Source organism: Ipomoea nil, unplaced genomic scaffold, assembly GCF_001879475.1.
Source record: "Ipomoea nil cultivar Tokyo-kokei standard unplaced genomic scaffold, Asagao_1.1 scaffold2701, whole genome shotgun sequence".
In the NCBI taxonomy this organism is placed as follows: domain Eukaryota; kingdom Viridiplantae; phylum Streptophyta; class Magnoliopsida; order Solanales; family Convolvulaceae; genus Ipomoea; species Ipomoea nil.
The window spans coordinates 1,872,902-1,900,059 of NW_017619129.1; the positions used below are offsets into that span (position 1 = coordinate 1,872,902).

A 27,158-nucleotide genomic window follows, 5' to 3' on the forward strand; every position below is an offset into this window, starting at 1 on the left:
AAATATAGTTCTTAAATAAATAATCTTTTTCAAATGAATAAGTTTTTGGTGGAAATTTCTGACAAATATTGTTAGTTATTTTATTTACAAGTTTTATTTAAATACATTAGTTATATAATTAAAGTAGTTATTTCAAATTTAAATTCCTTTCAAAAAAAAATTCAAATTCAAATAATAATACAAGTAACAATAAATTTTAAAATTAACATAATAATAGCATAATTAATCTTTTAAAAATATTAAATATTACATTTTATAGTTATACTTATATTTTTAATAAAACTAATTCTGAGCTCAAGAACTCAAGTACGTCTTCCATAACCATTACCATTTTTGCTAATTCAGAAAATGTCAAAAATTTAATTGGTAAATTTGTTAAATTAATAATAGTTCGTGCATCGCACGGGACAATTACTAGTATATATAGAATGCCTAACCTATAAATACAAACAAAGGTAACAATTGAGGACTTGTTTTTTTTTTTTTTGTTTTTTTTTTAATTTATTAGAATGGAACTGAGGACTTTTTTTTTTTTTTTTTTTTTTTTTAAGATTGACAAAATTTACTTTTTAATATTATTGAGATTATACTCAGGTATTCAGTGTTTGCAAACAATCATGTTTCCCATACAAAAAGTACTAACTACTAACTACACCTATTTATGGTGTCATTAAAAAGAAAAAAAAAAAACTACACCTATTTATCATTATTTGATTTAGGAATAATGTTTAAATTTGTCACTGAATGTAACTCAAAAATGCAATTAGGCCATTGAATGAAAAAAAAAAGTGCAATTAGGCCACTGAACACTTCAAAAACGTGCAATTAGGTCACTGAATACTCCAAATGAATGCAATTTCACCAGATAGCAGGTTACCATCAATTTTACTAGGTTACCTGCTTATGTGTCAGCTGAGTTGGCATTTTTAATAATTTTTAATAAATTTTAATAATTAATTTTAATATAAATTTAAAAAAGTTGAAAAAAAACTAAATAAATAAATAAATAAAATAAAATAAAAAATAAAATAACGGGGTGACCGGCCTTCGTTTTTTTAGTTTTTTTTTTAAAAAAAATTATTATTAAAATTTATTAAAAATTATTTAAAATGTCAACTCAGCTGCCACGTAAGCAGGTAACCTGCTAAAATTGATGGTAACCTGCTATCAGGTGAAATTGCACACTTTTGAAGTGTTCAGTGACCTAATTGCACTTTATTTTCGTTCAGTGGCCTAATTGCATTTTCAGGTTACGTTCAGTGGCCAATTTGAACCTTATTCCTTTGATTTATTTCACACTTATCTTACCATCCTCTTCTCTCTAATCTTCTGCACTAGACAACAGTTCACCCATATAGGAGGTCATGAGATTGAACCTCAGTGGAGGCAATATTGGCTCTTTGTACTTCAACAGGTTGAGAAAGTATAGATGAACAGATACTATAATGTAATAAAGTCAGTAGTACTCAAAAAAATAAATATGTTCAATATACACACAATAGCTTCAACAAAACAAGTATAGAATAAAAAGTTTGCAATAAGACCACTTTATTGATATGACAATGAAGAACTCTAACTTACAGATAATCAGTATACATTTTTCACTTCCAAATCCAATAAAAGTTCTATGACAAACTTGATGGCTATGTAAAGAAGGAAACAAAAAATTTCTCAGTCTCGATTGAGAACCTAAAACTAGTGTACAGCCTAGGAACTTCAAAGCCTCTCAAAGGAACCGCCATGATCAGAAAATAATGAACCGAAAAACAAGGGAACCCTTGGAAAAATCCAACTAAATCATGTGTGTAAAACACTGCTGAAAAGCTTAGACCACAACTGGTTCATGAACTGGACTGTGTGAATCAACTTTAACCTGCAATACAGAAGTGCAGTGAAGTATGTTATTATCAAAGCTGCAAGATGGATTTCCAATCATTTGGGAACAATCAACACATAGCCGCAAGGGTGGGTATATAGACACTGTGTGTTCAGGCACATTACTCATGCAAAACAGGCGGTCTAATATGTATGTACCAGTTAAAAGTGTCAGAGAATCTCAGTTCAGAATCTAAGGAGGATTTATTCCCTACCTGCAATTTATACACATGCATAGAAGTGAGGGGATCTTACAATCATTTTGTCATCTTTTAGATAATTCATATATCAATTTAGACGAAGTATAGACGATTAACCATCTCAGTCAAGCAATTTCTTAAATAGACAAGCTATAGTGCAATGTAAATAATTTGCCAGAAAACTAGTGAGGGCATCACGGAAAGCTATTTGTCAGTGAGATGAAAGGCAATAGTTAATGAGGGAGCTTGGCTCTCTTTGGGAGACATTCTTCTAGGTCAGTGACTGATACTGACGAAGGCACTAAACCGAGAATTTACCTTTGCAGATTTGAAGAGTTCATCGAGCACTTCTGACAAAGTTGGATGAGCATGAACCGCAAATTTAATATCCTGTACAATGCAAAAGTTGGATTAATGGCTAGGCATAAAGAATGTCTCCACTAAAAGGCTTCTGTTATTTTTTAATGTAATCATTCTCAGGACTTTTTGTGCAACTGGATAAAGTGACAAAGTTTTCAAAAAAATAAAAAATTAAATCATCCAGAAAAATCCAATCAGGCTTACTACTTTTAATAGTTATAAGATATGCCATCATTGCAATTTACACTATGAGCCAGGGGTAGTTGTTCGTCACACTTGACCTAAATGTTCATTGCAGCTCATGTAGTTACATGGTCCCTGAGACCCTGACTCACAGCATACCAAGTGACACGAGTCTGACTTCCTCAGTGTTTTAAAACTCAGGTTCGTTTACTGGCTAAAACTTTTTCTATTTTATATTGTGTATAAAAGTCACATCCCCTTTTAAATTAATGAGTAATCAAGGTATTTGAGAGAACCTGTATCTAAGCTCCAAGTATCCAGGGTGTTTAAAAAGAAGACTAACCTGAATGCGAGTCCCCATAGCTATGGCATTGGATGCTTCATGTACAAGGTCAGCGGCATGCAAACCAAAGATGTGAACTCCAAGGATCTCTCCATTGTCAGGTCTATATATCAACTGCATCAAGCAACAGAAAGACGTTAGAAGTCCAAAACAAAATGAACAGGAAGCTGATCAACTTGATTGCAATCTAGTATATGCAACATCAGACAACATCAAACTCTTAAAGTAAATCATTATGCATCACCTTGGCAATTCCTTCTCCTTCATTCTCGGCTAGAGCTTTTGTATTAGCCTTAAAGCTAGTCTTTGAAACACTTATTTCAAATCCTTCCTTCTCAGCCTTTTCTCTTGCCTGAGGCTGCAGAAAATGAAAATGTTAGTATACATTGCAATATGAAAGCAAAGCATTATAGGAAAAATAAAAATTCTGCTTAGACTATTGAAGATGGTTTGCTTAGGTAATAATTATGTTTCTGCAGTCATTGTCAGAATCTTTTAATGCTGCAATGTCACCACTAAGATATAACTAAAGCTATAACGATGTTATGATTTCGTCAGACAAAAAAGCTATAAATAGTACTCTGTAAAACTTGGTAGCTCAAAGTTTAATATCCAGAATGTAGAAAAATAAAAAGCTCAAAATTTGTGCATTGGTTGTGCAATAGTACTATTAAACTGCCCAAGAGCTAGGTAAAATTTTCCTTTTTTAATAGTACAAAATGCTAGTGAAGAGTGTTCTACATTCTTTAAATCAAACTCCAGACAGTCAGCAGATCACTCAAAATTTATGCGATATGATTGTAGAAATGAAATTTTATCCTGTTAAACCAGAAAAGAAGAAAATATATCCAACATAAAATAGCAGCAGCATTCAAAATAAAATGTCATACCTCTGTTAGTCCAACCATACTAATTTCAGGATGAGTAAAACATGCTGCTGGAACGCTTAAATGGTTCAACACATGGTCCCTTCCTGATACTTGCTCAACAACTACAAAAAGGCAGTCAGCTTTTACAAATGTACTACTAAGTTTAAAAAAATAAAAAATCCAATCGCATATTCAGAATAAGTTACCAGAGATTCCTTGTGCACTTGCCGCATGAGCAAGCATCATTTTTCCATTTGCATCACCAATGCAATACAAGTGAGGAACCTATTGACAAAAAGATCATACAGATAAAATAAAATAAAATAAAAAGTTTAGCAAGCTAAGAAAGATAATGGCATACCAACTCCCCATTTGCATCAATGACTCGCATTCGTTCATCAACAGGTACAAATCCACGTTGTGTTTGAACATTTATCTGCATAAGAATGCCACATATTTTCCTGATATGTATCAATGTTGATATTCAAAAATGGCTTCCATAAAAATACTATGCAACTAACATTTTCCAATCCAAGTCCATGTGTAAAAGGAGCCCTTCCAGTTGCTATAAGTGCTGCATCTACCTGCAAGGTATGGTACAGTTCAAGTACAACAAAGTTAAGAGAATAACAAACAAATTTTTAAAATTAAAAGTAGTACCCTCTGAAATGTGTTTTATTTGGTACAGTTGCATTCTGAGTTTCAGGTTACAAACAGGTAATCTTTAAGAGGATATGTAAACTCTCTTTTTGGGCTTTAAACTAGAGTTTCAGAAAAGTTCCAGCACATCTGTGGCATGATTGGTGATGTAATTACTTGTTAAAAATATGATTGGTGACACCATCAATCAATCTTTCCTTGCTTGTTGCTCTCTCTCTCTCTCTCTCTCTCTCTTTCTTTTCAGAAGCCATGTTCTTTAACCTTTCATGAAAATAAATTTTTAAACCTTTCATGAAAATAAATTTTTACTCACATTTAAACTCTCTCAAAGACTGAAATGATGCATAATGCTTTTGAAACATTATCACATGCACATGTTAGAACGTATCACACAGCATAATAGACTGGTGCTCTAAAGCTAATGGCATCCATGCACATTACCTCTAAACTATCCTTTGGTTCCTTTGTCTTTGCATCAATTAGTTCAATGGTCACTGGTTTTCCATCCCTAGCTGGGGTAATCTGTCAAAGAAATAAGAGAGCATGAAAAGTAAATACTTATTTCTTAAATGGCATTGTTCTACCTTTAAAAGAAAAACTATGAAAGATCAAGTACCTTGCTGGCAAATACACCAGTATGATAATCAATCTTTCGAGGATTAATAAGAACTCGCTGAGCCAACTTCCCAATTTCAGGATCAAACCCAGGCATGAGTTGATCTAGAGCTTCAATAAATGTGACCTGTGCAATTGACAATTGTCAATAAGGCAAAAAGTCTAGACCTTTTCTATAATCATAAATTAAGGAAAAAACTACTAACTATGACCTAATAAAATGTTTAACGAAGGTCCAATAATCAAAGTCAATTCAACTCCACACCAAAAGTAAAATAAAAAATAAAAAATAAAAAATAAAATCGATCAGTACCAAAGCAATTGTCAGAAGGAAAATTGAGTTACACGATAAGTAATGGACAACAGGCTCTTATGCAAGCATGATAAGTTCCTTAAAAATAACAGCCATTTGACCACAAAATTTGTTTTCATCTATATATTCCTGGTTTTTGTTGTGTTATATGTTAGTTTACATTTAGGACCCCTTATGTATATATTGCCAGCACAAATTACAAGTAAATAAAATATACCATCTTACCTTTTCTAGTTTAAAGAAAGAAATTGCTTGGCATTAAATAGTATATAGAATTTTTTTTAAGGGAGTTTTCACCTCACTTCCAAGGGCAGTGTACACATCACTGAACTCAAGCCCAATATAGCCACTTCCTATTATAGCAATCCACTCGGGAACAAATTCCAATTTGAGAGCATGATCACTAGTTATTACAGTCTTACCTGCAAGCAAATATACTATAGCATTAGTAATTTAATATCTATTGGCATAAATGTTAAACAAGGATTTCCTTAAAACTATACATGAGGCACACACAATTTTCTCAATCAAGTTGTTTTGTCTATGCAAAAGACAACACCGTCAACTTGTGACAAACAAAAGAAGACATAGTGGGTGTTTATTGTGTCAGTTCTCTCATTGTCTGTGGCCTTGTAGACGGTTATTTTAATAAAAGCTCTTGCATTATCAAATAGAAGTCCTCTGATCAGGAGCAAAAATGGGGGGGGGGGGGGGGGGGGGGGGGAAATAGTGCATGTGAAGAACTATAAGGAGAAACAATTTCATAAGTGAAACTATCAATGCCAGCCCCAACCCTCAAAAGATGCTCAATCAAATATAATAATCTTATACGGAATAGAACCTAAAATGTAAAAATTCCCATTTCAACACCAACCAAATCAAGACTTAAATGCAAGCACTTCATGACAGTTGTTAAACTGAATATGCATATATTGTATTTCATGAATAGAGCTACAGAAGAGGACCTATATATGCACACTGCTGAGACCTCTCAGCCACATGATTTAAATTTCAAAAACATGAGCTAAACTTCAACAATGCCCTTGACTCTCTCTAACAACAGTAAAGTCTGTCTCATAATTTATTCTTCATGTCTTTTGAAAGAACGGAGAGAAGAATTTTGATTCACATTATATGCAGAAAGTATACCCTCTAACATCACCATTAATATAGTTGAACCTAGGTCTACTACCTGGAAAAGGTTGCTACTTCCCACCAAACCCCCAACAAATACTAATGCAAACTGATAGAAAGTATGAATATTGGTAAGTCATGTTTCAACCTCAAGAAAATTTTTGCTTCTACCACATATACTGCTTCACAAAATTTGGATGGAAAACTTTGGGTTTCTAGTGATCTTCAAACTTTGATAAACCCCAGGCAACACTTACCATCAACTTCGATTCCTTTGGGTACAAAGGGAGTAGAGCCAGTAGCAATAATTATGTCCTTTGCTGTTACTACTGTATCCCCAGACCCAATCTTCACTTTTTGTGGACCCTAAAAATAATGGCAGCATATTTGGAGGTTATCTATCATAGGTAGGAAGTAATTAGTTTATCAAAATGTTATCTAAACTTACCAAAATTGTGCCTACTCCTGTCAATATATCAACACCAAGAGCTTTTAATGAATTTGTCAAGTTGCTTCTAATTTTTGATGCCAAGTTATTTGCATGATCAGCAACTGCTTGTCTGTCATATCCAGCAGCAGCAACCTATCACCAATATAAACAATTTAACATATACAGAGAGGGAACTGTGCATCAATTTTCATGGAGAAATATAAAAGAAACCAAACTTGAAGAATCAAGAAATCATGAAAAAGAAATACCTGTAAACCGAAAGACTTCATATGGTGCTCATTTTGAAGCTCCCGCAAACGCCCACTTACGGCTAGAAGAGCTTTAGAAGGAACACAACCCCTATTCACACAAGTTCCTCCAACTATATCACCTTCAACAATAGCAGTTTTTAAGCCCTGTAAATGTACATGATAAACACTGCATTTGATCAATTTATTAAAATTACTAAAAATCGAAGCCTATTATACAGCTCATTACACGGGGAAGACTAGCAAGGATATAAACTGAATAAAAACATTAAACTCGAGTAACGAAGTTCTTTTTTACTTTTTCCTTGTTGTGTGCTTATAAATTAGAAGAAAGCTTAACCTTCTCAACAGCGTGAAGAGCAGCACCATGACCGCCAACACCAGCTCCAATAATCAACAAATCGTAATCAAAACCGCCCTGAGACGGAGCTCCATTTCCCGCCAAGGCTGAAGTGATCCTTTTCGAATGCGAAAGCTTCAGCGAAGTAAATCGAGTCGAACACACTGAAGAGTCCGACGATCTGGCTCCGAGTGCCTCTCTCCTGAGCCCGCAGAACCGCAGCGATCTAGGAGCCTGCGCGCCTGAAGAATGGACGGCAGCGGGGGAGTCCCATCTGGCCACCGCCGCGGCCGAAGAGTTGGAGAGAGAAATTAAAGATTGCATTTTTTGGGAGGAGAAGATAATGCGGGGGGGAAATGGAGGTAAGAAGCGGAGAGGGAGAAAGCCAGAAAGGAGAGAGTTAGAGTATATGAAGATGACGAGCAGAGGCTTTGCTGTTGAGCTTTGAGAAGTCCGCCGAAATTCGGAAATGGCGGAAATAACCAAGTAAACTCTATTTATAGTGACGGGCTGGCTTCGTATCTTTTTGTTGGCAGGGTTGAAAAAAAGTTAGCACGCACAACTATTTTTAGGTGATAAATTATAAGTAAAACATCTAATTTGATAGTGACAATGTTAAAGTTACTCTCAATATGGTTAGCAGGAAATTTTTTTTTTTTTTAAAAACAAGGTCACACTTGTTTGAAAGATGTGTAAAACAGGTCAATAAATATGAAAATATAATACTAATAAGGACTAAAGTTTTTATCTTAAAAAAAAAATAAAAAAATTTGAAGTGTTTCTTACTTATAATGTAATACTTTTACATTGAAATGTAAAAATATTACATTTTTCATCAAAAGTATTACACTTTCTGTCAGGGACGGAGCCAGGATTTGTTGGTGTGGGGGGCTATTCACAATTTGAAAGAGAATAATTAAATACATTAATATTCATTTAACATAGTCCAAAATACATCATTATATTATAAAGTCTTGAGGGTAAAATTTCTCCACCAACTTGCAAACATCATCAATTCTAAATGATCAAGAGTCGTGAGCCGTCAGTCCACAAGGAATCACCATTAACCAAAGAGCAAACATTTCTTAAATATGGGTAGTTCACATATAAACATTGTCAGAACCCTTTAAACAAATTCAAATCAAAAGTGTGGATCAATAAGAAAAAAATTCATTAATTTTAAAAAAATGAATCTGGGAAACAAAAAAAGAATAAGAAATATGAAGCCTGTTAGACAATATGTGATTGTGTATGTTCAAGAAGAAGAAATCATATTCTTGGCAAGGCCAGTTGCGAATCAAATGGCAAATTATGCTCTGGAACCGTGTCCACCTTGTAAGGTGGACATTGTTCCAAAACTATTCATAATTATGAATATATAGTTCAAAAGTTATGAACATATAGTTCTATAATTATGAACATAGAGTTGTGAACATAATTATGAACATATAATTCTGTAGTTATGAATATAAAGATTCAATAATTGTGAATATGAAGTTCAAAAATTATGAATATATAGCTTTATATTTATGAATACATAGTTCTGTAATTATGAACATAGAGTTCCGTAATTGTGAATATAAAGTTTAATAATTATGAATATGAAGTTCAAAAATTATGAATATATAACTTTATAATTATGAACATATAGTTCAGTAATTATGAATATAAAATTGTGTCCACAACATAACTATTGGAATCAAATAAGATTTTGAAATCTTAGCCTGAAAGTTTTTGTTTGGAGAATAAAAATACTTTGGTGAGGGGCGAAGGGGCTACAAACAATAATAATATACTACTAATAATTTTTTTTGGAGGGAGGAGGGGGGCCAAGGGCCCAAAGCCCCAATTACCTTGTTCCTCTAAATCTTCTGCCAATACCAGTGTTAATAAAAGAAATTTTCTTTCGGGGGGGGGGGGGGGGGGGGGGGGCTAAGGCCCCCTGTATTTAGCATGTCCGTCCGTCCCTGCTTTCCGTTATAAGTAATATTGTAGTGTTTGTTGCTTATAATAGAAAATGTATTACTTATGAGAAAAAAATGTAATATTTTTAAATAAAAATGTAAAAGTATTATATATATTTTTTTTTATTATTACAAAGGAAAGGGGATACCCATATACTATCTACGCCTACACCAAGGCTCGAACCTAAGACATCCCACATAAGGGGCCAATCGGATACCAGTGGACCACAAGCCACTTGGTGTTTTTTTTTTTTTTTTCAAAAGTATTAACTTGCTCATATAAGTAATAAACATTTTATTCTAGATTAGTATTACATTTTCAGTATAAGTATTACATTTTAATCTTGACCCGACCTATCACACAGACAATGATCTGTAAGACAGTATCACACAAGTTGTTACCTTGTAAACAAGGGTTGAAAAAGAAAGTGTCATTAAGGGTATGTTTGGAAACCCGAAAAATGATTTCTAAAAATCATTTTCCGGGCTTCTAGTGTTTGGCAATGAGGAAAACGTAAGATCAATGGGCAACAATGCATTGGCCAATGGAAAATAGCTAAGATTTTCAGGAAAATGAATTCCTTTTTTTGGGAATTCATTTTCGAACCTTTCTCTAGATTCCAGAATCAAATACCACTCAACAGTCACGGGACATATCAACGGGTTCAATAGAGCCGTTGAACAATCACGTTGGACTTGACGAGTCTATTGAACTCGTTAGAGAGCCCGTTGATGGACCAACTTAATAAGTGTTATGGCTTAAATTCTCACATCAGGGGTGATTCTCATGCAAACCTATCACAGTCATTCATAGCAGTCAAACCTTTATTGTCATTCATTGGAATCAAACGTTTTATAAAAATATCAGTTCTGTCTCTAATATAAGAATCATGAATAGCAGGATTGAAATTGAAAGCAAACCTACCAATTCTTCTTCTTCCAAATATTGTCTACTGAACTAGTGAGTTAAGCCCACGCGGACAACCAACCATCATTATTATGTGCATCATAAGCTAGACAACTGTGTGGACCATAAATAAAAAATACATTATTTGTATACATACAAATATATTATTTGAGTATTGAAAATATATTATTTTGTATACTATCAAATAATGTATAGTACACAAATAACCTACTAAAACACAAAGAGTCAATATCCTATGTCGCTCGACCACAAAGCCTTTCGCCGCATCAAGTGTTATTTGTATTGTTAACTTAACAAAGTTGAGAAACAAAAAGCTAGTCAAATAATTCAACGATTTTTATTTAATACACTATAAACTCAACTATTTTTTTATTCTTTGACGTTTCAAATCAATCAATTTTTTTTAACCCAAAATATTCGAAATGACTACACCATTCTTCATATGAGAATATTAAACCGAATTTATTTCACTTTAAAAATATGAAAAACAGAAAAAAAAAAAAAGTCAAATCAAATTTTTTATAAAAAAAATAAAAATAGCACAATAATCAATAACAAAAATAACATTAACTATTTTCGAAAAAAAATTAACTCAAAATACAATATAGTTCACAGGTAAAGATCTATAAATCAAACCCTTGTCGTACAAATCAAACTACAATAGATGATTATTGGACAAATGTTTTTTGAAAATGCCTGGTAAGGTAAGGTTTTGTCCATGACTTTTAAGGACGTTTGGTTGGAAAAAAAAAAGTAGGTGAGAAAGGAATTATTATTCTGTAAAATATAATAATGTGAAAATTTAAATTACATTATTTGATATGCGAATAGAATGATTAAGAATTGAAATTGAAATAAAATAAAATAAGTAAATAAAGACTAAAAGATGTTATTGTATAATAATAATAATAATAATAATAATAAAAAGTAAAATGGTAATTCACTAAAATGTGAAATTGCAATTCCTTTCATAGTTAAGGGGGAGTTTGAAAGGAATAAAATTACAATTTCATCCTACCAAACACCCTTCATAGTTAAGGGGGAGTTTGAAAGGAATAAAATTACAATTTCATCCTACCAAACACCCTATTAGGGGCACATCAAGTGAGATTTCTTGTTCGATAACCTTGAATTACTTAATTAATAATGCATAATAAAACTGATCAAATATGACTAAATTATGACATTTTTCGCTAGGCATCCTCACTTGTAAAGAAAAGGGGTATAGTCCAAATATCATTTTCATGGGAATTAAATCCATGAATTAAGCAATCAAAAGCATTCGGAGTATACTTAAGACCCTAGTTAAGAAAAAAAGTTCCGTTTGTTGCAGAGGCCGAGACACATTATCATTAAAGCAATCAGCCATAGGCTTGACTCACATAGCAAACTATCGTTTCCTTACATTGAAAACTAAACCTAAAATAATCTAGAGAAAAATAGCAAAAAGAAGTTTTCAGTGATGAACTGCCAAAGTAGCTGTCTGGATAGCAGCAGTAATCCGTAGCATTTTGGACCCTCACAATTCATCCTACAAGATTAGAAAACATTATAAGAGTGGCGCAAAAGCAGTAGTAAAGTAAGTTTTTGAAGGTAATGGCCAGAAGTCTTACATGTGCATCATCTTCCTTGGACTCAGACTTGCTTTCATCTTGTTTTGATTCGGATTTTGAGTCAGCATCATCACCATCTGTGTCGTCAGCATCATCATCTTCATCCTCAGCCTAAAAAGACATGTTTCACAATTCACCCATAAGAACATATTTTTTTCTAAAAAAAAGTGATGTCTCAGCATTTATATTTCCAACTAATGCAAATCCATTTTTCAAATCCAAGTTCCGGGGAAAGGGGTTGGGGTAGTCATGAAGAGATATAAAGAGGGGGTGGGGGTAATATGGAAGTTTTGGAGACTTACATCAGAGTCAGCTGGATCATCCTTGGATTCCTGAATTGAGAATGAAATTAAGTCAAGAAAACCAAGAAAAAGAGAAAAGAAATAGAGAGAACCACCTAAACTCAGTGTCAAAACACATTCTAGTGTAGACATGATGTATAACACTCTGGTGGAAGGGCCGGAAGACTTTTTATAGTATTATTATTATTATTATTTGGCCATAACAGCATGGCGTAATGCATGATCAAGATCTTAAATTCTACAAATGAAAGTATGATCATAAGTGTTGGCAAATGAAAGAACTTCTAAATGAAATGTGAAAGAAAAGGCTCAGATTGTAGTTTAAGATTACCTCCTCTGCTATCTTCTTTTCTGCCTCATCAAATGCAGCCTTCTCACCCTGCAAATTGACATAACAAAATATTGAGAAACACAAATTTCAATTTATTTTCTCTATTCAAAAAAATCTAAGATTAAGAATACATACATCCTTGTTCTTGGCCCATGTCTCCTCAGCCAATTTCTTTGCATACTCGGGATCATCACTTACCAAAACATTGTCAAACAAGGTACCAGATTTCACCTGTAAAAAGCAGCTGATCCCACTTAGCAGATGCATAATATACTTGAGACAAAATGAAAAATGCTATGAGCCATAACACAATAAGAACAGGTAAAGAACATTTTGACCTGCCACAATTCAATGCCAACATACTTCAGATTTGGGAAAACATAGAGATCTGGATCATCTTTGAAGTCTGGTGGTAAAGGGAGTAAGAATATTATATTTCCAACAAATTTATTAAGCAAACAGTCCAAAAACCACAAATATCAGAGAATAGCTTCAAACATACCTGGGTTATCAATCATAGGTGCCTTCCACTTCCCCTTGTAGTTGGGGTTTTTAATTTTCTGAGTCAAGGAGAGGCTAGTTAGAACTTTAGAAAGCATCCTGGTAGAAATAAGTTACTGAAGAGACTCTACAAACCTTTGGCGTCCATGGACCCTTGTACTCAGGGTTGGCAACGGTTGGGGCAGTCCACTCGCCATCCTCTTCATCATCCCAATCCTCAGGCTGCAAAAACATATTTTAAGTTCAGTAATTATGAATTGACATCCCTTTCCATGTCTGTGGTAAAAAGGAATAAATAGAATACACAGTAAATTGGATTATCACCTTCTTAGCATCAAGATCTGGTATCTCCTTGGGGATGTCATCATAACCCTGCAGAAATTCAAAACTTTTGAATCATTTTTCCAACTTCCAACCAAGTAGTTAAAATATCAGCACACAGATAAAGTGAGGAAAAAAGGTTACAGATGCAGACCTCTGGCTTCTTATCTTCAGGATCATCAATGTATTCCTTGTCATCCCAATCTTCAGGCTGTTATACACATGCAGCTCATTAAGTTCATGAATGCAAACACACACCATTCACTAGTAAAAAGGTATGATGTTCAAGAAATTACTTTCTTGGCTTCAGGATCCTTAATTTTCTTTGGTGGAAGCAGATTCCAATCAGTGTATAAGCTACCAGACTGCTTCTCCTCATTGTCAATGAGAATACTATATGTAGCATCAGGGCGGAGAATGAAGGTATAGACATGGGTTAGCTGGTCAGTCTCACATGGAACATCCTTCTTGATCAATTGGTTTGTCCCATTATAGGTAAGAATAGCATGGACTTTTTTGGTGCTGTAGCCACAGATGTCTGGTCCAAACATGATACTGCATTCAGCGAAATATTATTGCAAATCAGTTATAATACAAGGATGGCAAATTTATAGAAAAACAGACAGAACTCTAGTTACAACTGTATCCAGTGTGTAACCTGTAAGGGGTGTCACCGCCAAATTTCTTTTGATCAATGTCACCACTAAGCAGTTTCATGTATCCACCACCACAGTCAAGCTTTTGCTCATGCTTAACTGAAAATTGGAAAACTAGGGTCTTGCCCTTGTTATTAAACTCCGGGAACTCAGCTGAGATGGCATAGAACCTGTAGTCTTCACTGGTCTGAATACCTGCAATGCATTAAAATTTGAAAATTATAACTTAAAAACAGACAGACTCATAACTGAAAAATACCTGAACAGTTAAATGTGACAATCAATCAATTGGCAATTATCAAAGACGAATCCTTACCTTTGTCGTTAGGGTCTCCATTCCATTTACCAGAGGTGTAGTTCCACTCCCCAGCCATATTCTCATCCTTCTTCCAGTCAGACTTGACCCATCTACTCTCCCACCCATCTACAGAATTAAGCAACACAAATAAATTAGTACAGAACATCCTACATATTGACGCAGTTAAAAGAAGCCAACACAATATATGAGAAATCTATTGATGGACAAATAAAGAAGAGTAACAAAAGTGTTTGCAGCTCGCAATGCAGCTACGTAGGCACATTTCAAATTCCTTTTCAAACAAGCCATGCATTAGCATACTTGTACTGATCAGTAGGGTACTAAATTACAATTCTGTTAAATCTGGAAATCAGTTATACGTCCACAATCAGATATTCAACAACATTCAGAGGTTTAAAAAGAAATAAGTATGACATCGTACTCGTTTTATGATATTGCTTCGAAAAGAAATCACTCGGCATTTACAATACACACTAAAGATGTAAAAGCTGGCATATAATTTCTTATAAATCCAAACAATGCGATTAATCATCTATAGTTCACAGATCTACATCGAAACTCAAAAATCGCAATCAGATCAAAACATAAATCATCAATTAAGCCCCGATCCTTCAGAAACTCCGGCGACAAACGAAATTAACTTCTAAAAACTATAAATGCAAATATTCATCAAGCTCTTTTCACCAATTCAATCACATTTCAAAAAATATCACGCAAATATACGCACTGCACTTGTTTGTGTGCATCGTGTGTATCTAAAGGGAGGGAGAAGAAGTTGAAGAATTGTACCGTCAAAGCGCTCCTCGAATATGACTCCCGCGGAGACGAAAGCAACAAGGAGATATAGCTTGGCTAGAGAGAGAAACACCGAATTTAATCTTCTAAGAGCAGCCATGGCTGAAGAGAGAAAATGGACTGAATGAAGAACTGAGAGAGACCCTATTTGTATACGCGAAATATACTTTGGATTATACGTCGTGCTATGGAATCCCGCACTTAACATGTGACGTGTAGATGACGAGGACGTATTGTTATGTGACACGTCAGATAAGAGTGTCATTGAATTGACGTGGCTGATTCTAATTGGTAGTAGCTACACGAAGCGGAGCTAGCCACCAGGACAGCGTTCGTACCTATACTGTTGGACGGTATTGATTAGTGAACTTTTTTTATTAAATTAACTAGTTTTTGGCCCGTGCGATGCACAACATAAAATTTAAGTAATTTTATTGTTGATAATATTTTAAAAATAATAAAATAAAATATTAATTATGAAATAAAAATTCATTCTGAAATGTATTTTTCTTTAACAATACTAAATTGGTTGTTGTATCTAACATCACATACTATTAGCATATATTATAAAGAATTGTGTTATTAGATACCACATGAGATTTTAAAATTTTACATTAAAATAATTATATATATATATATATATATATATATATATATATATATATATATATATATATATATATATACACACACACACACACATTTTTATAAAAATTTAAAAAATTCGGAAAACATTTATTAATATGATTTGCAATTCAGAAATTTAAAAAATAATGAAATTAAATTTTCATTAAGGGAAAATGATTCTCAAAATGATGCAATTTCATTTATTATTACCTTAAAATAATGCAATTTCATTTAGGCGGGAAACTGATGTGGCAAAAAACATTTTGCTATTATATAGAGTAAGATAAGATTTCACCTTACGAGAACTCCTACACAACGAGTAGTCGACTAGACGATAGTTCGATACTATATCCAGTAATGGGGTGTTTGGTTAGATGTAATTGTAATTTTTTTCCTACTTTATTCAATGGCAATGAAAATTACAATGTTTAGTTGAAAGAATTGTAATTTCATTTTTGTAATTCCATAGAATTGCAATTCCCTCGTTTTGTTGAATTGCAATTCAATGTTTTTAAGAAAGGGAAAAAGTAAGCAAATGACAATAGTACCCTTAGTTATTATTATTTTTATTATTACACAAGGACATTTTAGTTTTTTTACCACTTCTTCATTCTCATCCTCAATAATTATATTCTTCCATATAACACTGTAATTTGAATTGCTACATTATTCTCACCTAATTCTTTTTCCATCAAATTACAATTTCTTTCCTACCTAATTCATTCCTCCCAACCAAACACTCCATAAGTATTTCCAAATTCAAGCCTCCAAAGTAGTAATTATAATATTTTAAGTTTAATTTTTTATTAACGTTGTTTATTATTCTTTTTAGTTAACTAGTTATAAATAATTTAAGCTAGTTTATTTTTTGTGATCCTTTATTAATTATGATAACACGGAGGACTTACTAGTAACATACTTTCAGATAATAACTACGAATTTTCTCATAAATCAAAGCATTTTTAACTGTCACATTATTTTTATTAAAATGTAACATAAGAAATGTAATAATTAATAAGTATTTATAAGATTACAAATAAAGGAAGGGAGAATCATAACTCACATATCCAAACAATTGCTAGAGCCAAAGCATGAGTCACCCTATTAACAAAGCACATTACGTGACAAACATATAAGGAAATTTAAACATAAACTAACCTCTAGCCATAATTGTTCTTAGTAGTCCGCCTTGTATTGCTGTGAATTGCCTTAGTTGTTGTTGTAGTTGTTTAGTAAGGTGTTTCCCACTTTCTCACAGATTCAAGAAGATGGTGTATAGAATGTCAAAATGACAATTATCTGTGCAGTGGGAGACTTCTCCTTTTATAGTCTATATGTCATCAATATAGACTTTATAACGGTTACCGTTACAACCGTTAGAACATAAAAGTGTTCCACTTAATGACTAGTAATCTTGCACCATTTATTGTATTTTTTCAAATTGAAAACGTTACAAAATAGAGATACAATAATAAGTATAAGTACTCTGTAATAATCCAATACAATCTTTAGTTATGAGAGGAATAAGGGTCAAATAAGTCACTCAACTGCACACTAAAGTGTAATTAGGCAATCGAACTAAAAAAAAAAATGCAATCGGATCCCTGAACAACACAAATTCATGCAATTAGGTCCAAAATGACCTATTTACCTTAAACTTTGCTGACGTGGCGGTTGCTGATTTTAAAAATAATTTTAAATAAAATAAATAATTAATTTTTTTTAAAAAAATAAAATAAAATAAAAACTGCACTCGTCTCCGGCCGATTTCGTCTCCCTGGCCATGAAGATGAAGAGACCTTCGTATCCTGGACACAGAGAAGAAGCCGGCCGGAGACGGTTCTCCGACCTGCTGTTTTTATTTTATTTTTATTTTTAATTAATTATTTTATTTAGAATTATTTTTTAAATCTGCAACCGTCATAGCAGGTAAACAGGTCATTTTGGACCTAATTGCATGAATTTGTGTTGTTTAAGGATCCAATTACATTTATTTTGAGTTCAATGGTCTAATTGCACTTTGGTGTACAGTTAAATGGCTTATTTGACCTTTATTCCATTATGAGACCAACATATGAATAATCATAAGAATGATGCAAGAGTCCATGTTGAAGAAGAAGTCAATCAGTCTCTAGAACAATGGTTGATAAATCTTGCTCCTTAATCTACAATAAGGTGTCCTTACGTCGAAGTGCTTAAGCTATATAGCATGATCAAAATGGGAGTTCAGCAGACCAATTGTTGCAGCAATAGATTACCCTTAATCCGACAAATCACAAAGCCAAAAACCACATGATGAGATTGTAAGGAATATACTTCTACGAAAAAGGATTATTTCCACAAAAAAAAAAAAAAAAAAAAAAAAAAACAAGCATAAGAAAAAATGAAAGGTTTATGGTTAGTACGAGTTGAGCGAAACACTCTTTCCTTAAAATCTTAGTTGCTCTTCTCAAATATAACGTACTACAGTTTAATATTTGAGTACTCAAACAGTTAAACCCAACGAACTAGAACTAGGGATGAACACATAAATTTGAGGAGAAGATTGCGCATAATTTAGCGAAAGAAAGCTTGGATTTTCAGTGTATAAAAACACCTGCTCAACTTCGATATATATAGGAGAAGAGATGATAAATAACATTATCATAGCACTAAAACTGATAATAAAATCAGTCTGTGTAACCTTCATAACATACAACCATTACTCTGAAAATTAATTCTAAAATTTGAAGCGACCTCACTTCTCTCTCACATAAGTGATTCTTTCTCGAGTGTCCCGCATACTCACACATGTTAACTGGCATTTGAATCACTAAAGCATCAATATGCTAGCCCCATGTTTGACTCACTATTCTAATAAGGAATGATAGGGAGTCCGAGACCCCCCATAGTGACACGCTTTGGTCCATAATTTAGTTGTCCCATTGAACTTAGGTGCCAACTAGGTTGGATATCCACTATAGAACTTTATTTCAATGGCTTTAAACCATTCTCGTGTCAACTTCTCTACAACATTTTTGCTCAACCATTTGGTTAGTCGATCCGCTATATTATCCTTTAACTTTACGTAGTCAACAAAGAAAACATCTGTTGTAAGAAGTTGCTTAATGGCATTATGTCTACGATGTATATGTCTAGACTTAATGGCATTCGTACTATACCAATTGTGGCTTGACTATCGCAATGCACACATATTGGAGGTACAAGTCTTTCCTAACTAGAAATATCCTCTAGAAAATGACGTAGCCATTCAGCCTCTTCGCAGCATTATTTGTCTAAGGCTATCCGCTCATATTCTTTCGTGGATTTGGCTATCACGATTTGTTTTGAGGATTTCCATGAAACAGCTGCACCTGCGAGTGTAAACGCGTAGCTGCTCGTGGACTTAGAATCCTTAATATTAGATATGCAATTAGTGTCATTGTACCCTTCAAGTACAATAGGATATCTTGTATAGTGCAGTCCAAGATCTTGAGTATACGTAAGGTATCTCATAACCTTTATGGTTATTTTTATATTTGTCATTCTAATTGTATGGCAAATGACATATCTATCCCGACTTTTGACGGCTTAGATGGAAGAAACTAACGGGAGGATGACAACATGTCAAATTTTGCAACTCGGAATGTAACTGCGAAAGTTAGGGACTATAAGTGGTGAAACCACCAAACTCGAGAAATCTTGGCAGGTATTTATTCTATTCAGAAAAACATAGATTGAATCCTAGTGAGAGGTTTATTCACTAGCTAAACTAAATATAGAAACTTGTACTAACCTAATTCCTAAGTGTATGTGGAGTCAAATTAAATTCTATAACTCTCCCTAGGGTTTACCGCTAGGGTTCCGGCTTCTTCCTTGGATCGCCGAGGTAGTCACGTACATTCCAGTCCATCTTTACGGCAAAGCGCCGGGCTTCTCTTCTGTTCGTAGCTATGGAATCGACCGGACGACGGGGCGCGGTCGAGGGGTTGGCAAGGCGGTGGGCCGATATGGTCCTTGATGACGAGGAGGAGGCGTACGCACCGGCTGGGGAGGTCGACGCCGGCGGAGCAAAACCGGTGGAGGAGACATGGAGGTTAGTAGGACGTTTTTTTGACAACTAAGATCATTAAGCTTGAGTTTATGAGTCAGGTCATGGCATCTGTATGGCAACCGGTAAAGGGGGTGCAAGTGTCTGAGATTCAGCAAGGTTTGTTTTTGTTCATTTTTCATCATGAGACGAACATACAACATGTTCTTGAAGGTGGACCATGGTCTTTTGAGAATCATACGCTAGTGTGTAGGCAGGTCCGGGATGGTGTAGTCCCTATTATGGTACCACTTGATACTGTTGATATGTGGGTACAAGTCCATGAGCTACCTCTCGGTTACACTTCGGATGTGATTTTGGAGCAGGTCAGGATTTTTTTGGGGACTTTCGTAAAGATTGATGACAGATTTGCAAATTCACCATGGAAGACTTTCTATCGCATTAGGGTTTCGATTCGTGTCTTGAAACCGCTTAAGCGACGTATGAAACAATTGAAACGGGACAAGACCACCTGCTGGGTAAACTTTAAGTATGAAAGGCTGCATAATTTCTGTTTTTTCCGTGGTATGCTTGGACATCTGTATAGGTATTGCTTGAAGGCCCGGGACTCGACTCTAACGGTGGATCAGTATCCCTACACTGATGATCTCCGTGCCGGACAAAGGAGGGGGTCGCGTAAGGTGGGTGCGCCGTGGCTCTTGGATAAAGATGGGAAACCGATGCGGCGGTGGCAACCATGACTTCTGGACTGCCGAGGGGACTGAGCGATGCTTCCGCGGCATGCTCGGATCCTGGCCGGCGGGGGCCCGAGCCGGTTATGGTGGCGGCGATGAAGAGGAGGCGGGAAGGCGGTGAGAATGATATGCATGGGGGTGAGGATGATCAGGATGTAACAATGGCAGAAATCTAAAAAAACTTGTTTGTGGCGAGTTCTGGATCTCAGGCCCGCCCATCATCATGAGTACCCTAAGCTGGAACTGTCGTGGCTTGGGCAATCCACGAACAGTTCACGAAGTCAGTGACCTTGTGTCACGTAAGAAGCCTGATTTTGTTTTTCTCATGGAAACTAAGGTTGGCAGGAGTCATGCTGAGCGCATTCGTGTCAGTCTTGGTTTTGATGGTTTTTTTTATGTTGATAATGATGGTTTGAGTGGTGGTTTAGCTTTGCTATAGAGAAAGAATATTACGGCAAGACTTATGAGTTTTTCGAAGAATCATATCGATGTGGAGGTTAGTATAGCTGGTTTCCCGAATTGGCGTATGACATGTTACTACGGGTTCCCGGAACGTCATAGGCGTTATGAGGCATGGGAGTTGATTAAATCGCTGGCATCACGATCTAGCCTACCATGGGTTATGATTGGCGATTTTAATGAACTCATGTATTAGTATGAGAAGAGAGGGGGAAACCTACATCCTGATAATCTCATACGCGATTTTGGGGATGTTATTGAGCAATGTGGGTTATCTCAGCTGCTAATGAATGGCTACCAATTCACATGCGAAAAGGGAAAGGGAACAGCTAACTGGATTGGTGTGGTATTGTGCAAGAAGCCTATGTGACAAATATACTAACAAGAAAGTCGAATCACTTTGCTTTGTTCCTGGGAATTCGTGAAAGTCGTGGCAGGCCAGGAAGGAGGGGTTTTCGTTTTGAAATGGCTTGGATATATGATGAAGGATGCAGGAAGGTGGTGGAGGAGTCATGGGAACATGAGAGGGATAGGGGCCTTGTATTCTCCATTGTGGTAATCGCCTCTTACGACCGGGGGGGGGGGGGGGGGTGGAGGGGGGTAGATCGGTTCAATAAGTTCGGTGAGCGCATTTTGACTCTTCGGAAGGAGCAGTTAGGCCTACGGGGACGTAGGGACCCAGTCTCTTTGGCTGAGTTCCAATGTCTAGAAGGAATGCTGACTAATATGGAGGCACAAGAAGATGCTTACTGGAAACAAGAGCCAAGCAACACTGGCTAAAAAATGCCGATGCCAACACGACTTGTTACCACAGGTATGCATCTCACTGTAGGAAGAAAAATACTCTGTCTAGACTTATGAATGATAATGGGAAGTGGGTGGAAGGGAGTGCAATGACAAGCGTTATAATTGATTATTTTGATAAGATTTTTTGCTCTGGAAATCCTGTCCCTGGGGAATCGTTGTTCTAGAAAATAACGCCTAGGGTCACTCAAGCTCGGAATGAGAATTTATTGCGACCTTTTTGTGATTGATGAAGTTAAGAGTGCCCTATTTGCAATGTTTCCTGATAAAGCTCCAGGCCCTGATGGAATGAATCCGGGTTTTTATCAGCACTTCTGGGATGTGGTAGGGGGATGTTTCGGATTTTATACTAAATTGCTTAAATTCATACTCTTTTCCCCCTGGTTTAAATGATACGGATGTTGTGTTAATCCCAAAGAAGAATATGCCCGAATTGGTTACGGATTTAAGGCCTATAGCTTTGAGTAATGTGGTATACAGGATTATGGCTAAAATGATCACTAACAGAATGAAGCCTATGATGGGGAATATTATATCGGACTCGCAGAGTGCTTTCATGCCTGATAGGCTCATTACTGACAATATTTTAATAGCTGCAGAGGTGGGGCATTATTTGAATAGGAAGCAATGTGGAGTTGTTGGCTGGGGAGCTCTTAAGTTAGATATGGCCAAAGCTTATGACTGTATGGAGTGGCCTTTCCTACAAGGAATGCTTGTAGCTCTGGGGTTTGATGAAACATGGATTAAACTCATTATGTTGTGTGTTTCTTCTGTATCCTATAGTTTTTTGATTAATGGATCACGCACTGGCTCCCTCACACCCACACGTGTGCTACGGCAGGGAAATCCCCTATCTCCCTATCTATTTATTATCTGTGCGGAAGGACTATCTTTGTATTGCAACAGGCGCAGAATGATGGTTTGATTCATGGGTGCAGAGTTGCTAGAGGTGATCCCCCAATCTCTCATTTATTTTTTGCAGATGATAGTCTTCTATTTTTTTAAGGCTAATAGGCACGAGGCCACTGAGATAAAAAATGCATGTCAACATATGAGGCTTTCTCTGGGCAGGTGGTCAACTATCATAAGTCTAGTATATGTTATAACAGGATTACGAGTACAGAGGACAGGGATGAGGTGGCACAAATATTACAGGTCACTCAGGCTCCTAATTTTGGGAAATATATGGGCCTACCCTCATTCGTGGGAAGGAATAAGAGAGCAGCATTTGCATATATTGAGGATAAAATAAAGCAGAGGATTGGTTCCTGGAGTAAAAAGTTGCTATCGCAAAGAGGTAAGGAAATCCTATTAAAAAGTGTGGCTCAAGCAATGCCTACCTTTTCAATGGGAGTTTTTTTGCTACCTATATCTGTCTGAACGGCTATTGAACGAACAATGAATAGATATTGGTGGGGGGACAGGAACTGACCGTGGTATTCATTGGAAGGCATGGGACAAGTTGTGTATCCCAAAGAAGACTGGGGGATAGGGCTGTTAACGAACCGAACATAAACAAACGAAGGTTGTTCGTGTTCGTTTATTAAGAATTTTGAAGTGTTCGTGTTCGTGTTCGTTTGTTAAGGTTTTTGAAAATTCTGTTCGTGTTCGTTTGTTAAGCATTCATTAGTGTTTGTTAACGTTCACGAACACGTTCACGAACGTGTTCGTTTACGTTAACGAACATGTTCGAACACGTTCACGAACGTGTTCGTTAACGTTAACAAACACGTTCACAAACATGTTTGTTAACAAGCATGTTCACGAACATGTTGGTTTACGTTCATTAACATGTTCGTGAACCTTTAATAACCAAACACCTCACATATTCATGACCACAATTCGATCATGAACAACAAATAATCTATGTTCAAGAAATAATCAACGTTCATGATCACAATATAATCTATGTATATATATGTTTGTGAACATGTTCGTGAACATTATTAAACCAACACAAAACGAGCTTGTTCACGAACATTATTAAACGAACACAAACGAGTTTGTTCACGAACATTATTAAACGAACACAAACGAGCTTGTTCACAATCTCTTAGGAAACGAGCATACAACTATTCAAGCTCTGTTCGTTTATCAACCGAGCTCTAAATTTTGTTTGTTAATGGTTTGTTTACCTTAACAAACGAACATAAACGAACGCTCACTGAACACGAACACGAGTAGTTTGCCGAAAGCTCTGTTCGCTAACACCCATACTGGGGGACTGGTATTTAAGGATCTAAGAGCTTTTAATCTGGCAATGTTAGGTAAGCAGGCATGGCGGATGCTAACTAATGCTGACTCATTGGTATCTTGTGTTTATCGGGCCAGATATTATCCCAAACATACCTTTTATGAGGCAGGGCTGGGGAATAATCTCAATTTTTGTTGGCGCAGTATTATGGCAGCTAAGGAACTGGTCTATGGGGGAGTAAGGCGGGAACTGGTCTGTGGGGGAGTAAGGCGGCGTATTGGGACTGGAAATTCAACGCTAATCTGGGAGCACCCGTGGCTCCAGGATGAATTGGATCCTATGATCCATAATGAGATGTCACCCCAATTATCAGGAGCTAAAGTAAGTGGATTGATTGATCCGGATACTGGAACCTGGGACCACCATATTCTCTCAGATATTTTCCAACCAAGTGACATACCCCGTATTCTAAAAATACCAGTATCTCTGGAATATGATGATGATTGGTATTAGCATGGCGATCTTAAGGGTACCTACTCAGTTAAGGATGGCTACAAGCGTATTGTAGGAAATTATACGAGTAGTAATGATGGGCCATTTAATAAATGGCTCGCTTTATGGAGATTAAAAATTCCCCCAAAATGGAAGACATTTTTATGGATGTCAGACTCTACACTGCTATCTATCCTCAATAAGACCCCACCTCAGATCATACATCGGCTATGCCGTTGATGCTTGCAAGACTTGCATATCTACTTTTGATTTTTGCTCAGTTAATTTTATTCCTAGATCTCAGAATTTATTAGCTCATACCTTAGCCTCTACAGTTTCAGAACAGTTTACAGCTTTGTATTGGGACTCAGTCCCCCCTGACTCTATTCTGGTTTATCTATAAAATAACCGCGTATGGTTGCCTTCAAAAAAAAATTCCTAAGTGTATGTGAGAAATTGGTATCTAATGTAAATGTCGCTCTTGTGTGCAAGCATGTAATTAAACTGTACAGATTCTACTATTGTAGCAAACCAAATTCGACCAATTAAGGACAAATTAAACAATATAAAGTCCCCTCCTTTCAAAAAAATATAAAGTTCCCTAGAAAATCAACAACTCTCGTGTGATGCCTAAGTTAACACTACTCTCGAGTGCAATTAACAAACAAGAATCAAATACAACTTGATCACCATTCTATGCAATTAATAATTAAACCACACAAACACAACACTTAAAGATTATTCTAATCCGGCCCATTGCAAATAACAACAACAACAACAACATCAACAACAACAACAACAACAACAATAATAATAATAATAATAATAATAATAATAATAATAATAATAATTTACATCTACATCTACAAACCTAATAAGAGCCAATAACGGAAACTAAAAAATATTGGTGTAATTGTTTGATGAAATGAATGGTTCATATTATTTTGATTTTAAACCAGTTTGGCTGGCGTGAGTGGTCGTGCATTCTCGTCCTTAAGAGATGTCGGGAGTTCGAAACCCTCTTGTATGGAAAAATCAATATGGTAAATACTTTGCCCCTTAATTATTGGGTCGGCTTGGTGCGAACGGAGATTAGTCGGTGCCTCCTACAATTAGGACTGTTCAGGACTCCTACAATTAGGACTGTTCAGGACACCTCATGGTCTGACAAAAAAATATATTATTTTGATTTTAGTATCTTTTATTATTTTTCCTACTTTATCCTCTATTATATCATTTACTTTTCTTAAATACCCATGTATTCTGTCAGTATAAACTTTAGTAACGGAATATTCCATTAACTATTTATTATTCTTAACATACTCATTGATTTTCATAAGGTCTTAGGTTTGAACCACATCCCAATCAAAATTGACATAATTGTTAAACATATACTATGAATAGGTTATATTATATTAAAAAACATACAATATAAAATTTAACTTTGGTCAATTAATTAGAATCGCACATTAGGCATTGATGAAACAGTACACATAATTTACAATATATATGGTGTATGGGAAAGAGATGGTGAGTAACGGGTGTAAATTTGTCGTTCCGCAAGGGATTGGGACTATGGCACGTACTTGAGTGACAACTAAAATTCTAGGCACCAAAGTATTGGAACCCACAAGAATCCAAGCAAATTCAAATTCATGGTTGGGTAATGTCAACAATTAAAGGCTAAAAATCTAGTTGAGACAAAGTAATTTAAACACAAGTAAACACAATGATTAAAGATGGGCTCAAATTAGGGGATGTTGCCTTCTAGATGCTTTAACAACTTAGGGATTAGGGGAGAACATCAACCAAGGGAACATAAGGGCAAAGCACATAAAAATCCTAGCTTAAAGCCATTTTCATAAGCTAATAAACAAGGATTAGAGCAAGGATTGCCCCACTTTCATGGTGTATCAAATCCTAGCTCTCAAAGCACATAAGCATTTAGGCCCCCAATTCTTCCCTATTTTCATAGAAAGAAAATGGGTTTAGAGAAAGGAGAGGCTTAAATTCTTCCCCCAACTTTCATTGTAGAGAAAAACTATCCAAAAGCAAGTTAATAAGAGTTACGTACCAAATATTAACAAGATTCAACATAAATCCTTCACAAACAAATGAACCCTAGGTTAGATATCTTCCCCCTTATGCAATAATCACCTATTTAGCATCTAGGTTGGCAACATCACCCTAATCCAAGCCCAAAAACGAACTACTCACACTTCATAAACATAAATAAAAACAAAGCACAAGAAAGTATCATAAACATTGCACAAAAGCTTAAAAAGAAGAGTAAGAAACTTCTCTATTGAAGATGAAGATTTTGTGGTTGAATCCTACTCCAATCCGTGATTACAAGCTTGGAAGATGAGTTTGAGATGTAATACTAGACTAATCTAAGCTAAGGAAATGAAAGGAAGTGAAATGGAATGAGTTTTTGCTCTCTAGGGTTCTAACTTCTCTAAAAAAAAAAACAGAACAAAAGGTATTAAAAAGCTGT

The 27,158-nt window shown here is 35.4% G+C and overlaps 3 protein-coding genes across 3 annotated transcripts; 1 reads left to right on the plus strand and 2 right to left on the minus strand.

The window, feature by feature from the left end:
* Positions 1–1,519: 1,519 nt before the first annotated feature.
* LOC109155430 (dihydrolipoyl dehydrogenase 2, chloroplastic-like) lies at positions 1,520–8,097 on the minus strand. The gene is made up of 15 exons (XM_019303135.1): positions 7,592–8,097; positions 7,252–7,398; positions 7,001–7,135; positions 6,810–6,918; positions 5,716–5,840; positions 5,107–5,232; positions 4,932–5,012; positions 4,352–4,414; positions 4,192–4,266; positions 4,037–4,115; positions 3,852–3,952; positions 3,206–3,319; positions 2,962–3,075; positions 2,394–2,465; positions 1,520–1,873 (listed from the first exon to the last, which is right to left on the minus strand). Exons 1-15 carry the CDS (start codon positions 7,913–7,915, stop codon positions 1,826–1,828), a joined length of 1,713 nt encoding a protein of 570 aa, XP_019158680.1. The 5' UTR covers positions 7,916–8,097; the 3' UTR covers positions 1,520–1,825.
* A 3,593-nt stretch (positions 8,098–11,690) lies between these two features.
* Positions 11,691–15,485, minus strand: LOC109155405 (calreticulin-like). The gene is made up of 14 exons (XM_019303106.1): positions 15,316–15,485; positions 14,524–14,631; positions 14,210–14,402; positions 13,848–14,106; positions 13,706–13,762; positions 13,555–13,602; positions 13,366–13,452; positions 13,232–13,289; positions 13,068–13,135; positions 12,865–12,960; positions 12,730–12,777; positions 12,399–12,428; positions 12,097–12,207; positions 11,691–12,014 (listed from the first exon to the last, which is right to left on the minus strand). Exons 1-14 carry the CDS (start codon positions 15,419–15,421, stop codon positions 12,003–12,005), a joined length of 1,281 nt encoding a protein of 426 aa, XP_019158651.1. The 5' UTR covers positions 15,422–15,485; the 3' UTR covers positions 11,691–12,002.
* Positions 15,486–24,235: 8,750 nt separating this feature from the next.
* Positions 24,236–24,682, plus strand: LOC109155354 (uncharacterized mitochondrial protein AtMg00310-like). The gene has a single exon (XM_019303040.1). The coding sequence runs from the start codon at positions 24,236–24,238 to the stop codon at positions 24,680–24,682; it is 447 nt and encodes a 148-aa protein (XP_019158585.1).
* The last annotated feature ends 2,476 nt before the right edge of the window (positions 24,683–27,158 follow it).